General features: G+C 36.5%; 1 protein-coding gene across 1 annotated transcript in view; it reads right to left on the bottom strand.

Annotated features, from left to right (window-relative positions):
• The window catches only part of csmd3a (CUB and Sushi multiple domains 3a), a 227,882-nt gene that overhangs the window by 177,614 nt on the left and 33,035 nt on the right, over nucleotides 1-17,233 (bottom strand). Inside the window, exon 4 of the mRNA XM_056762084.1 lies at nucleotides 8,663-8,857. Within this exon, the coding sequence (XP_056618062.1) occupies nucleotides 8,663-8,857 (195 nt within the window). The remainder of the gene's footprint in view (nucleotides 1-8,662; nucleotides 8,858-17,233) is intronic.

Below are 17,233 nucleotides of genomic sequence, written 5' to 3' on the forward strand. Positions count from 1 at the left end.
TTATGTAACTATAATATACACCTCTGAAGACATATATAATATAGCATTTATGTCAATAGATCCTCCAAAAATCGGCACCTTTAAATTAGATAAAATTACCTTGAAAAATATGTTTTTCCCTTAAACCTTGACAAAGAATAACTGACAATGGTGACGACAATTACACAATTACATTTTAACTGGCAAACAAGACAAAAATACTGAAAAGAACCTTTTGCAACTTCCTCACTGAATTGGACTCCCCCACACACATACACACACATCACAACACTCACTCCAATGGATATCAACAAACTCAAATGCACAAAATGATTCACAGGCAAAAATCATTTCTAACTGTCTAAAACAGCGTGGGCTTTTCCCCTGACTCTGATTCTGCTGTTTACAGAGTGTCTGACTCTCACCGAGACAGGATGAATTTCTCAAGACACTCATTTCATTGATATCTGTCAGGTGTTATGGACATTTTATGCTTACTATTCCAAAAACGAAATAAAATAAAACAAGTTTACAGCCCCTTTACTGTCAAGAGTTGTTGAGAGCAGAACTTGTCGTACAGCATTATGATTCAGGGTGAAGATTCATCGGAATCCACAGACAAAGCACAAAAATGATGAAGTATATTGTACTTGAGGTTTCTGCAAGTAATTACGGGTTATGTTGTGCAGAACAGGATGATTAGTGTAATGAGTTATGTACAGGTTATGTAAACAAAACACAAATGATAATATATGAGAAGGTAATTAAGAAGCCCGAGCCTTGAAACAGACAAAGAGTCAGTAAATTAATTCAATTAAATACATGTAGAAAAACAAGAGTGCGTCTGTTCCCAACACTTCAACAAAATGCGCTTCTTTTATGTGTTTTATAATGTCAGGATGGCTGATGGATTCAAATCTGTAGATCAGTTCAAATCTTCTTCTGTTCAAATCACAGAAGAAGATATTTTGAAGAATGTAGGAAAGCAAATAGTTCTTGGTTCACTTTTGATTACCATTGTCAATTTTCTTATGGTACTCAACAGGGGCTGAGAACTGTTTGTTTACAAGCATTCTTTCAAATATCTTTCTCTGTGTTCATCAGAACAAAGACATTTATACAGATTTGACGGTAAATGAATGATGACTATGATGAACTATCTCTATAAAAGAAAAGGAGAGATACTATTCACTAGTCTTCATGGAAAGTTCAGACTTGGTTCAGAACATGGATGCACTGGATGCAATTTGATACTTTCATATTCATATTATTTCAAAACAAAGAGGAGAAAGCACAAATTAGAGGTCAACCGATATGGGATTTTCTCTGGCCGATGCCAATTTTTAGAAATTAGCCCTTACGATGGCCAATATATGAGGCCGGTTTATCCTTTGGCCGATATGTTTGCCTGATATTTTTCCCCACCTTCATCTCATAAAATCGACCGGCCGATTAATAGATCGACCTTTAGCACAAATGCAATACAACGGAGAACGAATGTTGTGCATTCTGTGTGTATTTGATGTTTTACATTATTGTTACCTATATTTTCTCCTTCCCTATTTCTATATTGTTACTATTATTCCTATGTTTATATTCAATATCTGTTTATTTATACAATATGTCCACATTTCTGTCATAGGTTTTATATGATTTGCACATACCGACATGTGTGTGATCGGAATAAAATCACAAACAAAAATTCCCAAGACTTTTGTAAAGGGCTACATGTCGGCGCACATCCAGAGCCATTGAGAGAGAGAGTTTTGCCAAGGGAAGTTCAAAACGCTGGAGCGTCATGTGATTCATGGAGCCTTCGGATAGATCCAAGAAGTTATGTTTTCTCTTTAAATGCTTTATTTCTTTCATTTTTGAATTCATTAAATGGAGTTCGTCTTTAAATGGGTGAAATGTTTACCTCAGTTGGTCTGTTTAGTCGCAGCTTCATGCGCTACTACTAACTTCTGGGAACTTTCCGTTGGAGTCAAGGAAGTTTACGCAACTTTCTCTCAATGGCTCTGCACACATCGTAGTTGTATTAACTGATGCACAAATTCATTTTTAATTTAATCCAAAGTAAAAAGTTTTTGTTAAATTGTGTTATTTTTCCATTTGAACAAGCAATATATCATAATAACAAATGCCTGACTCCGGGGCATCCGAGTTTCCCAGGTGCACTTGATGTATCGCCTCCGGGAATGATGGGAGTATTTTTACATGGCTTTAAGGCAGCATACTGTATGAATTCAGGAGCAAAGCGAATCTGCTACACCTTCATCTGATCAGATTCAAAACCTGTCTGATTTCCTGATTTGTAAATGGCATTAAATATAAAACGTTAAATGGTTATGTAGCAGATCTTCTTCAGAACCTTCCCTCTGGTCGGCAGTTTTGAGACGTTTCAAAGCCGAACATTCACTAGTAAAGCATCTGAATGCCTCAGCTTTATATATCTATTAATGTCTGCTGGCAATTTATGTCCCCAAAGCTGCAAATTACCTTATACGTCTGCAATTCTGGCCTAAAAAGCTATTTTGGGCAAACTCATGCTTTATCACAGGACTCTCGACAGCTCATGCGAAGAGGAAAAAACGAATGAGTTTCAGCCTCGAGAGGGTCCGGACCTGCACCACACGGCTCTTACGATACAGGTATCGTCATACTGTGTGTTTGTTTGTTTGTTTTTTTGTTAGGGAAAGAGACATTTCCCAGTTCACAATGATGTATTTTTGTTTAAAGCGCAATGATCAATAAGAAAAAAATGATATTCAGGATTTCACATCGACTTTCTGCGTGTTTTACTATTAATTTATTCCAAAGACAGTGGCACAGCCTACATATTTTCTCTTTAAACATCCTTTTCACTCAGAAGTATATAACATTACAAAAGCACAATGGCTTTCGAATATATTGACTTTAAACAAAGGCATTTCTCAGTTGACAATTACCACTCGGGTGTTTAAATCCCTTACGCCTGCCATTTTCTTTCCCACTCTCAATTATGCAAACCTAATCTACGCTTAATAGTGTCAGGTAATTATCATTATTATTAGCAAAACGGCAAGTTCACGCACAAGGTTCGACATACAAGAACAATGCAGTTTAATGAATGTGCCACAGCTGCACGTTGAGGCTTCGAGACCCAAACCAGCGCTAAATCAAACACCTCTGTCATACTTACACCCAACACCACAATGAAATCAATAATCACAATATATGAGATTCTCTGTCGCCAGACACTTTATCTTCCCCAAATGAGGCATCTTGTAACTGCAGGGGACGAATAACTTTGGTGGAAATGGTCAATGGACGGCGGTGTCTGATGCAGGGCGAGATTGAAAACACAACGGAGGAAAACAGCTGTGAGACGGGAGGAAATGTGTGAATTACACGTCTGAATGAAGTCATGACGGAATGATTGTATTTACATGCATTGCATCACAATGCGGTGATTACCAGTACGGTTTCACATCTTCAAGAAATTCAAGAAGCTGAAGAAAATTGGTATTGTTCATAATTGTGTTTTAATTGTGAGGTTCACTCTACAATTTAGTTTGCGCACATTTTGTGTGCTGATGGAAACGGACTGTATGAAGGAAGGGATGAATTATCTCTCATTTGTCTGTGTTCACGAGCCGACAGAGTTGTGGGACAAAATTTTTCTAAGATAGATGAAACTGGTTCTTTCAAAAGATTAATCAGGATTAATCACATTCAGAATAAAAGTTTGTGTTTGTGTTTTGTATATGTAAAAACATACACATGAATGCCTATATTTAAGAGAATATAAAACTTAAACAATTATATATACTTTAAATTATTGATAAACTATAAACAATGTTGTTTGTTTACTAATGTTCTTCAAAATATAAAAAATATCTACAGAAGAAAAAAAGGTTTAAAATGACTTTATTTTGACCTTAAACCATCGTGATATCAAGTAATATCATAATAACATAATGATTTTATAAGAGCCTAAAAACAATGCAATGGAGCTCACTTAAACAGAAAATATCTTCGTAGCAAATTATGCCCTTGTGTTTTTATTGATAATGTTACTAAAAAATATCCTGAGCAATTCTCTGATTCACCATCAGCTTCTTTGTGAATTTAAGTACAGGCACTGCGACTGGCAGCCTGTGGGTCCTGAGGAACCTTTGAAATGGTAATGCTCTCGCCACGATACATTACATTTTTATGCCGGATTTTAACATTCACGGTCGGAACGCCGCTCTGAGACAAACAGATGCTCTGTGAAAATGTTTTTGATGTAGTCGACTCTGGAATTAGCCGCTAAACAAGCAAGGAGGTGAGGAGAGATAAGATAAGTGCGCTTTGCCACGCGAGACGCTAAACTGTCATGGCGAGGTAAACATCTTGACATGTTCTGCGGGGTTTTGGAATAAGCTGTCTGAAAATGTGATGGGCCATTCAAAAGTCCTCCTAAGACTCTTCCTAAACTTTACGTGGACAGACAACACGGTTGTCGGACGACCTGACAAACGACAGAAACTGCTTGCACAGCAAGAACTCAACGCTTTTGAGAGTGTGTATGCTTGGTTCCATCTGGATTCCGAGATATCTGCTGCACAGGTGTGAGGAAGAAAGAGGAGGTGATACAAGACTGCTGAGGACTCTTGGATGAGCTCCTGCATCAAGAGAATGGGCAGGTTCTCAGAGGACATGAGATCAAAAGACCATCTGCCCGTTCTGAGGGTCCGGCTTCATTCTCAGGATGACCGAAGAACCAGGCAGAAGATGCACGGCGTTGCACCACGGTTTGGGTTTTAACCCGAGCCAATCTCCCAGCGTCTCTGTGTTTGAGCGAGGAACAAGCCTTTTCTAAAATGCGAGCAGCCGACGAGTTAATAATCTTAAAACGTTCTGGTTTGCTGAGAGCCGCATTTGTCGCAGCTTTTCCTCCCAGATGGCATACACACAAAGAAGCCATCCACAGCAGAAGAGCCCGCTCTCATCCCAGCATCATTCCTCCCCAATATAGTTTGCTTGCACAACATCCAGAGGGGGCGGAGAGAAGGGGCAAACCTCCGGGCTTAGATACAGTATCCCCGTCAAAGAGGATGAATTTCCCTCACCTGAAGATTAAAAAACACATGCGCTACAAGGCCCGAAGTCAGAAATCCCGCAAATATTGATTAATCTCATTGCTTTGACTGGTTTGGCTGCGGCGCTGGCAGTTTCTTCAGTTTCACTCACTGAGATGAAGAGACTAAGCTGGGGTTAGTTTTCCCTCTCTGTGAATCATCCAGAATCACTTCTGCATGAGTCACACAAACGCCCGAACAATTTCCACATGTTCTATTTGATAACACATTAATTAAACATTTGAAAAGACAGTCAGAAACCATTAACATAATAATCAGGGTTGGACTGGGAATTAAAATTAAACAAATCCTCACTATCACGTGTGTAGGTAAAACAAACTTGAATCATGCTGCAGAAGCTACTGAATCATAAGCTTAAGGTGTCCCAGTCTGGCAAAGCTGGTGTTTACCTAGTCCACCAGCTGGTCTCCCAGTCTGACCAGATGACATGTGCCTAAAACAAGCAAAACACAGCAACCTAACCAGCTGGTCCTGGCTGGGATACCTAAAGCTGCTTTAAACTGTTATTTTTACCTGCTTTTTAATGACTTGATGTGTATAAAATTTTAACAAAAGTCCTTTTTACAAAGTATTATATGTATATAAAAATGATATGCAGGCCCGCATTCACACACATACACATTTAAACCCAAACGAAAAAAATATACTTTAAAGAAATACCATATTTGTACAGCGTTTTTACAAATGAGAACAGCCCCAATGGAGGTTTCGCAAATTTTGGCCTACAAATATTTTCCCAAAATTGATCAAGTAGACTCACACAAACACACTTTCTGTTGTTACATTACATTTGCCATGCAAACAAAGCTTTATCAAAAATTGGATTGATGTCCTTCAAAACCTTGCAAGCTAACTATCTTCCACAGCTGTCTCTTAATGAATTGGCACTTTGTAACTCATTTACATTTACGCATTTGGCAGATGCTTTTATCCAAAGCAACTTACATTGCATGGTACTACACATTTGTCTCTCAGTATGTGCAATCCCTGTGGATTGAACCCATGACCTTGGGGTTGTTAGCGCCATGCTCTAACCACCGAGCCACAGGAAAGCCTTCCAAGGAAGCAACCTTAAGCGCAATGCATTTTGGGATGGGAAACATGCAAAAGTGCTTCAGAATTTGGCCAGAACAATCCCAACAAACATGAAGTCTCCTCAATCTCAGTTATGTTTTTCTGCAGAAGTGAGACCTCATCTCAGTCTACAGGCATTTTATACCTCAACTCTCATGTTTTTGAACGATTATGGTCTAATTTGTTTCTGTGTTTACTTCATCAGTATTATTTATTTTAAGCATTTTGGGGAGAAACCCCTGACACTACAGTAGTGGTTTTGAAACTGAGCTACTGAACTTCAAAAGCAACATTAGTGTTTATTCAAATAAATAAAAAAAACTGTTTTAAAAATGTGAATGAACGATAAGTCCTAAATTCAGTTTCAGATAAATGGAAAACAACTAAAGCAAATAAAAAACCAACTGTTACACATCCAACAACATTACAACATTAAACACGGCTCCTAATGAGGCTTTGTTGCACCAAAACACTGTTTTTAATTGATATGTACTTAGCCATTAAGCACAGAATTAAAACCCTTGTCGCGTTCATGTTTGACATGTCCTGGGAATTAAGCGTATTTTATTTTCACTTTAAAATGTAAACCGCGAAGCACAGTAGCAGGGCTCACATCAAAGATACTGCTACTGATAATTAAAGCAACACCTCAATTATTATCTGTATATCTGATAAAAAGTGGAATTTCCCAGCGGACCGCCTCTGACTCAACATCGATTGAGCCATGCCAAAAAGACTAATGCAAAAGAACAGCGCGGATTTACATCGGGCACGCACAACGCTTCATAAATCACCATATTTAATGTGATCCCGAAAAAGACAAAGGAAGATTTTTTTTAAACAATGCTCATTTGAAATTCAACAAAACAGAATAATACAACACAGGTATGTATTAGAGCCACAGCGTAAGCATTGTGGGTTTAAAAATAATCAGTACACAACATTAGTTTAATAAATCAACTCCTTGCAGGTGCTGTGCGACGTATGCTATTTTAGAACATAGGTTAGACCTTAGACCTTAACCTCGTCATAACTCTGCCCCTTTCAAACCCCGCCCTCTAAACACATGCATCCACCCAACCCCACGCAAATAAAAGATTACAACTACGTACACAACAAAGTAACAACTTGACAAACTCTCTCAACTTCCTGTTTTCATATTTGGGCATACTCTGTAACCTTGCAGAATGATTGACGGGCAGATGCGTCTGATTGGCTAAACAAATCATATGACAGGGGACTCTCATGTTGCCTGTTTACACAGTCAGAGAGACAGGAGTGATACTTCAGGACCGCTATTTCAATGATATCTGTCGGGTAATGGATGCATTTTCTGTGTGCCATTCCATAAAAACATCACCTACAGCACCAATGAGCCACTCTCACAAATGGCTGGATGTCATTGCATTAGATAACAAAATATAGAACCAAGTGCCTCCGGGAAAGATAGCGCAAGCAGAATATCACACACAGATAGGTTTTTCGGGTGTAAAATGACGAATAAAAAGATATATTGTTCAGAATGATGAGTTAAAATTTTTGACACTTTCACACATAAAGCCGAGAGAATAAATTAGGGCCATTCCAAAATTTCATTTATTCATCATTTCTAGATGTATTGTGTCCATTCCAGTCCAGCGTCTGTTGAATTTCAACAAAAATCACACCTCAGTGACATTAAGTCCCCCAACAGCAGTGTGAAAGACCGACAGCATGACAAAACCCAGGTTATCACATAAAAACAGTATTTTTTACCTTTTCCTAAATACATTTAAAAATATGACTTGGGGACTATGAACTTGTTTTCTTGGCAGTATTTGAGGTCTGAAAAAATACAAACCATCTTTTCTGTTATTTTCACCTGTTTTTAAGTTAATAGATGCAAATAGAAAAAAAATCGTTCAAAATTTGGGAAAAAATATTCTTAGTTGTTCCCAGAACGACACAAAAATTATAATTTGACCTAAAAACGTACCTATAAATAGTACATTAAGAAAACTGAAAATCATTTTTAAATAGTCTCCTGACTTTTGTATAGCGACTGTACTTAAACTACCCTACAAATGGGCTGAGCGATACATAAAAAAATACAAAGATTTTGCTGCCAATTTAAAGTTAAGCAACACTGTGACTGCTGGGTTGTAATAATAATTCTGAAAAAGTAAAAAAAGTGGCAAAGAGACACAATTTTAAGCATTTTTAAGGAATATACATAAATATTTGAGATATGCATCGCCGAAAGGCTGAAAAAATATTGCAATCATTTCGGCAATATCGTTTAGCTCAACTTTGTTAGAAGTTATTGCAAAAACGTCTACGAAAGCAAAGCTAGTTCTGGAAAAACTTTACCATCATTTCATCCCTGTTGTCATTAAATGTGATATTTTGCTGTAAAAATACATTCTTTTTACCACAACAACAACATGGAACCTTTTCCAAAATGAACTTCTGAAAATAACGAAGTGGAGTTCTCATGTTCTTACCTCGACAGATGGGAACTGGAAAATCCCACACGGCTACATTAGATGTGCTAGTGACACAGGTGAGCTGCGCGTGGCCATCCAGGGTGTAGCCAGAGACACAGTGGTAGCGGATTCTGTCTCCTACATTGAAGCTTGTCCCGTTCAGAATCCCTTTAGCAGGAACTCCTGGATTCCCACAGGAACTGCTCTGTAGCTCTGTAGAGAACATACAGATATAATAATGAAACGGTGTGGAATAACTTCTTTCTTAATGCATCACTGACTTCAGCCGCTTGCTTGTAAGAGGCCAATTAGAACTTTACCCAGATTGTGTTCATCAAAAAATAATGAAAATAATGAATAAGAAATATGTGCAGGATACAAAATGGCAACGTCCTAATACAATAGAAAATCTACAAGGGATACATGTTAAGAGGACTTGCTATACATTTATAAGACGTGTTCCATTTATAATGTACAAATTTGTGGAGTATGGCGGAAAGTATCAGATACACACATATGAATCACATGGTTTTTGTTGTGAAAACTGTAGAAATGTTTGAAAAACACATTATCTAATCAAAATCAAAATTATCCCTTACATTACAATTTATTTTCATTTACATATTTAAATAATCTATTATATCAAATGCAATTGTTTTATGAGTAATTGATTTAAGATTCAAGATCTTTATTGTCATACAGATGCAATGAAATTCTTACTTTGCTTATTCTTAGTGAGAAAAACAAGGTGGATACAATACAATAAATACAATGTAAAGTATAAAGTATATACTATAAGGTAAAACCAGCAAAGAAAATTGTAAATAAACTATAAATAATACGATTTTTTTGATAAATTAATATAAAAAGAACCCGTATGAAATTAATAATAAAATATACAATTTCACAGTACACTGTAAAATCGAATTAGTTAATCTTACTTAAAAAAAGCATGCAAACCGATTGCCTTAAAAAAACTAAATAAAGTGAAATGGTATTATTGAGTTCAAGTAACTAAAAAAATTAGTTCAGATGTACTCTTGATTTAGTGTGGAGTACTCAGAATAAAATATTATTACCAACTTAAGAATTTCCATTGTATTTATTGCACTGTAAACCCGGACAAGTTTGCAATACAAAATTTTGAATACTGTACAGCTTAAATTTTATTACAGTTCACATAAATATTATTCTATAAATCCATAAGTCAAACACCTTGACTTGTGCAACACAAAATGAGCAAGAGAAGACTGATCTCAGAACTGTATGCACAGACTATGCTCATTGGTAAAAATCACATGAGCATCGCAGACCCTAATCACATGCACCTATGTTCTAAACAGTGGTAACCACAAAACTGAAAAATATGTCAATTTCTTCTAAATATCTAAGAGAAGTGAACATTAAACACTATCAAGTCTTTAACTTCACTAACAACATATAAAATAATCATATTTTTTAAAATGTACTCTCCTAATGGAGTCTGGCGCAAAGCATGCTGGGAATCTTTTCTGCGTGCAGGCAGGATCTGCTCTCCACTGCCTCTCGCTGGTGTAGTAAAGTAATTGCTTCACTTGCCGCTACTTGCTTTATTTAAGTAAAATATACTAAAGGCGAAAAGTAAGTTGCTTTATTTCCCCTGCAAGTACTCGTAACTTAATAAAAACTAGTAAAATGTATAAATTTTGACAACTGAGTAAAGTTAACAAATAATTTGTAAGTAAGGACAACAATTAGATTTTACAGTGTATAAGGATGCGGTGCATGTAACAATGATCGTCTCCCGTTACAAAAAATACAATAGTGCAACATTCCCTGTTCTTTTGCTGGAATAATCACACAAGCCAGGATTTTAAATTTTACTTTCATAATTTGAATATGAAATGAAGCAGCTCCCATATTGTGTTGTTTGTAAACTCATCATGAACTGAAGGTTAATTACGTAACTTCACTGAATCACAGCTTGAAAAAAGCTTCTTTCATTAGTGAAGACCAGTAGACCGTTCTTATTTTCTTGTCAGCCATCTGACGTTTGACTAATGCACCTGATGTGACACATTTCTAATCTTCAGGGACACGTGTCTGGATATATGACACGTTAAGCTTCTTTATCTTTGATTTAAACCATCATGCATCAGCTCCGAGCAGCTACCGCTATCAAAAACATCCATTTGGATCTTTGCTGAAAATCAGCGGGTATGTGCATCCCATTTCAAACTGCTACCGCCATCAACATTCAGCTGAATTCAAATGAATCAGCCATAAATATGAATATATATCAGTGTATACCGCCTACTATGTCAGAGTATACTGCATTCTGCAGGCCAAGAGATTGCAAGTATGCAAAAATGTTTTTGGTTTACTAAACAGAATAGAATATGTTGTTTTAAAGATGCTTTTAACAGGTAAAGTTTGACAATGTTGGAAAACTGAGCTCAACAAATACCTGGGTTGATTTGTGGTTTCCATGTTTTAACTTTAGTAACCATATTATTGTTGTTTTATTTATAGCAAAACCATAGTTTTTGTAGTTTAGTTATCGTTATAGCTAAGGGATTGGTAAATTATTGCACTTGTAATTTTTTTTTAAATGTACAAGGTTGAAATGTAAATATTTCAAAAACCTACATGCAGATAAAGCAAACATTGTTCAAAATAAAGGTACCAAACTAAATTTACATTTACGTTTATAACCAAAGCGACTTACATTGTATAGCATTGTACGACACATTTGTTTTTGGAGTATGTGAAATCCCTGGGATCGAACCCATGACCTCTGCGTTGCTGGCGCTCTAACCACTGAACCCATAAAAGAACCACTTCTGGCTGCATGGTTATATAAACTTTACATCCACAAATCTTTCTGTTGCACAAAAGGTTCTTTACAGTGAAACAAGTTTCTACTTTGACCTAAAAAGTGAAAATTGCTACAAAAAAATCTTATTTTAAAATAAGAGATCATTTTCCTTTTTTCAATGAAGGCAAGATAACCAAATATAACAAGTCATATACTCTGCAGAGAGAGAGCCCGAACAATCAACATAAATTATTTTTATTTAAAACATTTCCCCAAATTTATAAGATAACTACGACCTAATGAAAACAATAAATATGCATAAATCAACTACACATTTTAATCATAGGAAATAGAAAAACATAAATAGCCATATGTGATATAAAATAAATAATATGAAAATCTATCATGGTTAATGTATCATATGTGTGTACCATATACATGCATATACTGTATTTGTTGGATGTAATCTCTTTTTTATTTACATCTATGCATGTGGCAGACATGCATGTGAATGTCTATAGCACTATTGAGACCACTTTGCAAAATGTAAATATTGTTGCAGAAGCACGTCTGGTTTCGTCTTTTTTATTCTCACATCTATAATTAAATCTAAACTGCTCAAATGTTCGTGTAGTGTTAAAAAACTGAAATGGGAAGTTCCCAGCGTTGGATCAAGCGGACATGCAAAATTATAACTAAGAAGATGATTCATATTTAGCATTTGGATCTGGAGGTGCATTTGGTGTTTGGTACAAACTGTGCTTTCTAAACCATTCATTTAATCTCACCACGAGCACTAGAGTCATCCATTTAAAGTGTCTTAAAATCCCCTGTCAGTTAACACCGGTGAGAACATTATCTCCACATCACTCAAACACACACAATCTACTTTTCTTAATCTGTCTTTAACAACAGAGCGCACACTTTGGGACCAACACTTCCAACAAACAAAGTTTCCATTTGGCTGCGTTCAGGAGTCTCGCTGTTAAAACGCTTGTGATTCAAATTGATCAAATGCTCTCCGCAACAATCCAAAGTCTGTTTTCCACACGGGAACATGGCACATCTGTCAGTCCATCTCCACCGGCGTCAGGATAGTCCCACAGAGCTTCACGCCCCTGATCTGGGGTAATGGAGGCATCGCCTGTTCATTACAGGTTGGCACTGGGTATTATGGCAGACGGCAGTCAAATAAATGGACCAGAAATGAGACGGGCTTTGTGCGGAAGGTATTACCTTGCAAAGAGGATTTTCATTATTTAAATCTTGACAAAGAAGCAATCATAAAGTTGGTCCCTCGGCAGGCTCAGGAAAGTTAAAGGCAAACAAAACAGACAAAACAAAAGCCATGTTTGATATTTTTGAGTGACGGGCCAGACACGCATGCGAAACTGGAGATCTTTATTACGCAGAGACATTGTAATTGCTCAGAAGTCCAATTATGACAAATACAGCAGGTTGCTTTAAAGACAGATTTCACACAGTACCAAAACTACCCCAATAGATCTAAAGAAATGAATCACTGACTTAATTCACCACACAAAATGATCCATTTTGTGTATTTATTATACAAGTCTGGGTCGTATTTTCTTTAACCTTGCATAGTTTTATTCCTGGTTAATGTGGGACGTGTCACACTAACCATCAGAGTTAGAATATTAATAATACAGCCATGAATATATTGTCAACAACCGACACATGAATTTGCAACAACATAGCGCAGAGGGGTTAAAGTTGAGAGGCTTGTTTATTTTGCTCTCCTTACTAAGATTTCTTGTATTGTGTTTTTTTCTTGAAATAAAAATAAATCTATTTGCTTAACACACACTCATGTGATTCCTCTTCATTCTGCACGCTCCTGAAACATCTCTTCAGCTTCATCTGTCTAACACACAAAGCTTCTTTACTAAGATGTTATTTGTTAATTCCACCTGTATTTACATGAAGATCACAGCAGCGGCCTGTCACAACATCTGATGAAGCACGATGGGAGAGCGCTTACCTTCAATTACTTAACATGACAATTTATACCACAAACACAGACATAAACACACCATAAACACAGCATGTCACCTGTCATAAGCACGCAGGGAAGATTACACGACCACCATCTGCCACAATTGACGCGGTTTTGTCAAAATCAATGTGGTTAGTTGATCTGCACTGGACACAAATCAAGTAGCAAGATGTAATTCAAGACATATTCTAATGAAATCTTGATGTGAAACCTGTCCGCTGTGTCATGTCATCTTGTTTTAGGGGGATTGCACATACCTACTGTATGTAAAAATGTATAGGATATTGCAATGTAAGTTGCTTTGGATAAAAGGGTCTGCCAAATACATAAATGTAATTGGCAATGTAACATGGATTAAGCCCCCTTCCACAAGAATTACAACCATAAAAAAGGTTTGTAATGTTAACTAAAACTAAAAATATAAAAACTTCAATTTAATTTAATTCAACTGAATTAAAATGTTTCCTTAGCAATAAACTGAAAAAATTTAAATGGTACAAAATATTTCAACTGAAATAAATTAAAAACTAAACATAAATAAAATATTAAACCAAAGTAAAAATATAAAAAACATAACAAAATGCTTAAAATTAAACTTAGATTTAAAATAATATATATTTATATAAATAAAAAATATATACACAAATATAAATAATATAAATTAATATTCTTTAATATATAATTAATCTATAATTAAAAGTACAAGTTACACTTTAAATAATTATTTAAACTTTAATAATTGTAATAAAACTTATTTTAAACATTTTAAATCATATTTTAAAAAACTATCATAACTCCGATAAGAAAATCAACAAAAAAAATGTGATTAAAAAAGATTTTTTATATAACAAAATAAGAGCTGCACATTCCCGCATTGAAGGACTTTCACTGTAAGTTCCTCTTGTTTTAAAAAATAAAACACCTGAGGGCTCGAGTCATACTGAAGCTGAAATAAACGGTTGCGATAGATGATCACACACAGAGAGGTCCTGACACTGACCTCAGCTCTCTTATGAGGAGAAATTGAGCTATTTTAAACCACTTGTGGTTGCTGGAGATGTACATCGCAGCTCCCAAAGGGTCCATGAAAAGACCACCAGAAACAGTATAATGACATTTTTCTTTCTAAAAAAATGGAACACAGATTATGTCTTTCCAGAATCTGAAACCTTTCATTTCAAATCATTGTACATAACGGTAAACCTGCTCTATTTGTCACATTTAACAAGATAAAAAACTTAAAATGACATGAGTTGAAATAAGTCATATAAATCAACGTGAAAGATAATTTGTGATAACACAGATGAAGATTTTAATTCTCTTGTTTTAATGGTCCTTTAAAGCTCAAGAGATTTGATGTCGTTTTCAGTCGAGTTTCAACTTGTTTCCACATAAGAAAAAAATAAAAATATTAAATAAGAGTGTAATTGGTAAAACACATGAAGAGTACGGAGGTGTAAAATGAATGTAGTTTGTAGAGACAAAATAATTTTGATGAGAAATGTTTGAGTTCATAGTGAGATCTTCAATAATATTGACTTTGAATGTAGACTTGATCAATCTGAGCTCAGTTTGAGACATCGTTGACATCTCTTCTCAAACTCTAATAACAGAGACATTCGTGAGATTTCTGACTTTTTCTGAAGAGAAACATCTGAGACGCAGATGAGACTTACACTGGCTCTCTATTTAATCTCACCTATGTCTAGAAAAAATAACTGAGATATTAAATAGATCTCATCCGTCATTTTCCTTGCTTAGGAGGAGATTCAAATGCTATTTCAATCATTTGCTCTTCATTTAATATCTAGGAGAAATATTTGAGATATTTAAGAGATCCCTTTCTCTTCAGAGAAATGCTTCGGTAAACTATAAAACATGGCAGTTACTAAGATAAAGTGGGAGAAAGATTAATAATATCAGTCTGAGCATCTTAATTTCATTAAAAACGACAAAAAGTTCACCAATGTCAGAATTCTCAAGCTTGCAAATATTCAATTAAAAGTGAAATTTCGGAGATATTTAACAGATTTATTATCCCTCTAAATATGAAAAAAACAAACGAAGACTAACAGCCTTCTTCATAAACACGAAAGCATATTCTTTTATTATGAGAAAATGAGAGAAAATTGACTTGGTCTTTTTACATTCCATCACTCCGTGCATAAATCTATTTTAAGGTAAAATCTGATATATCAATTCTGTGACCTGAAGGGCTTAGAGTACAATGAGAAAGGCGTTGAAGTAATAGCCACAGACCGATCCCTGGAGATGAGCTATTTATCCCTCCATACGTCTAATGACTCCACCGCCCTTGAAGATGATGGAAGTTTGTCAGAGAGCGCTGCGACACCGAGCGCACTTCAACACCCAGCAATCTTTCACCGTGAGCCCGTCGATAGTCTCCACGCATTCAGAATTACTGAGCTTTCCGTGGCGTACGAGCAATCATTAAACACAAACCTTCCCTGACCCTCCACACGCAGATCCTGGGGGTCAACGCAGAGCGACGGGCGTTCCCGAAACCTTACGACACAACGGGCCACGAGCAGCAATTTTCAAACGTCGATGCCATTCCTGCCGCTGTTTATATTTCGCTCACATTTCTATCCATGGTCAGTCCTGAAAATGCATCTGAATCGACAGTCGGGGTCTTCCTAACATTCAGGTCACCGGAGACCTCAGGGAGGGGGGGGGGGCGTCTAATGCACATCGTGATGACCGGACATTAGCATGTCGATGGTGACATGTGGTATTTCCAAAGTCATTGGCATTCATGCGAAGGGCACGCTCTGCGTCGCACACAGAAAGGTTGAAGATTCTCTGTACTTTGTACTGAGATGATGACTTGTAGCGGATGGCGATAGAGACATTAATCAAAGCGTACGTACCGACTGTCAAACATGCTTTTGGTTGTTGCGACGTGATGGCAAACTGACAGCAAGCAAAATGAGATTTCGTCTCCCCCGCGTGTTCTTCTTGCACGATGTCTATCTCTCTCATAAACTGTGAATTTCTAACAGAATACAGCGCAGATTGGACGCAGACCAAACGCTTGTTAGTGATGCTGGCTGAGGCTTATACTTACGTTAGGGATTTAAACAAAGCTCCAAACCAAAACTGTTTACGCCGGACAGGAATGATACTTCACACTGAGTGGATTGTTGGAGAGAGGTGGTATAGCTGCTTTAAGCCATCAGAATTTCAACCGCTGAACTGTTTTACCCAGCTACAAAATCCTCGAGACGGAGGAACTCGATGAATATCACAGACCACGTACGCACAGCTCTTCGGGAGTGACAAGCGTTTAGTGTGGACAGAATACAGGAGTCACTCCTGAAATGCCAATGGTCGGCAAAGTGATAACCATAGCAACACATGAAAAAGGAACAGCAATAGGTTGCCGAGGCATTTTTGACAAAAAAACTGTATTTTACCCTCTTGTCAATTTAAACCTGTATGACTTTATTTCTTCCGCAGAACACAAAAGAAGATATTTTGAAGAATGTTGGTAACCAAACAACGGCTGTACCCATTGACTTGCATTGGTTTTGTGCCCATCAAATAATAGCGAACGGGTACCGCTTGTTCTGTTATCAACATTCTTTTTGAACACATATTATATATAAATAGAGATGTAGCAATCCACTCATCTCACGATGCGATTTACGATTCTGATCTCACGATGTGACTTTATTTACTGTTTTTTACAGAATTAATTGAACCAACTGCCCTTTTATTATTTCTCTAATCTTGCACAATGGTTTGTTAAATA

This window comes from Triplophysa dalaica, chromosome 12 (genome assembly GCF_015846415.1).
Source record: "Triplophysa dalaica isolate WHDGS20190420 chromosome 12, ASM1584641v1, whole genome shotgun sequence".
In the NCBI taxonomy this organism is placed as follows: Eukaryota; Metazoa; Chordata; class Actinopteri; order Cypriniformes; family Nemacheilidae; genus Triplophysa; species Triplophysa dalaica.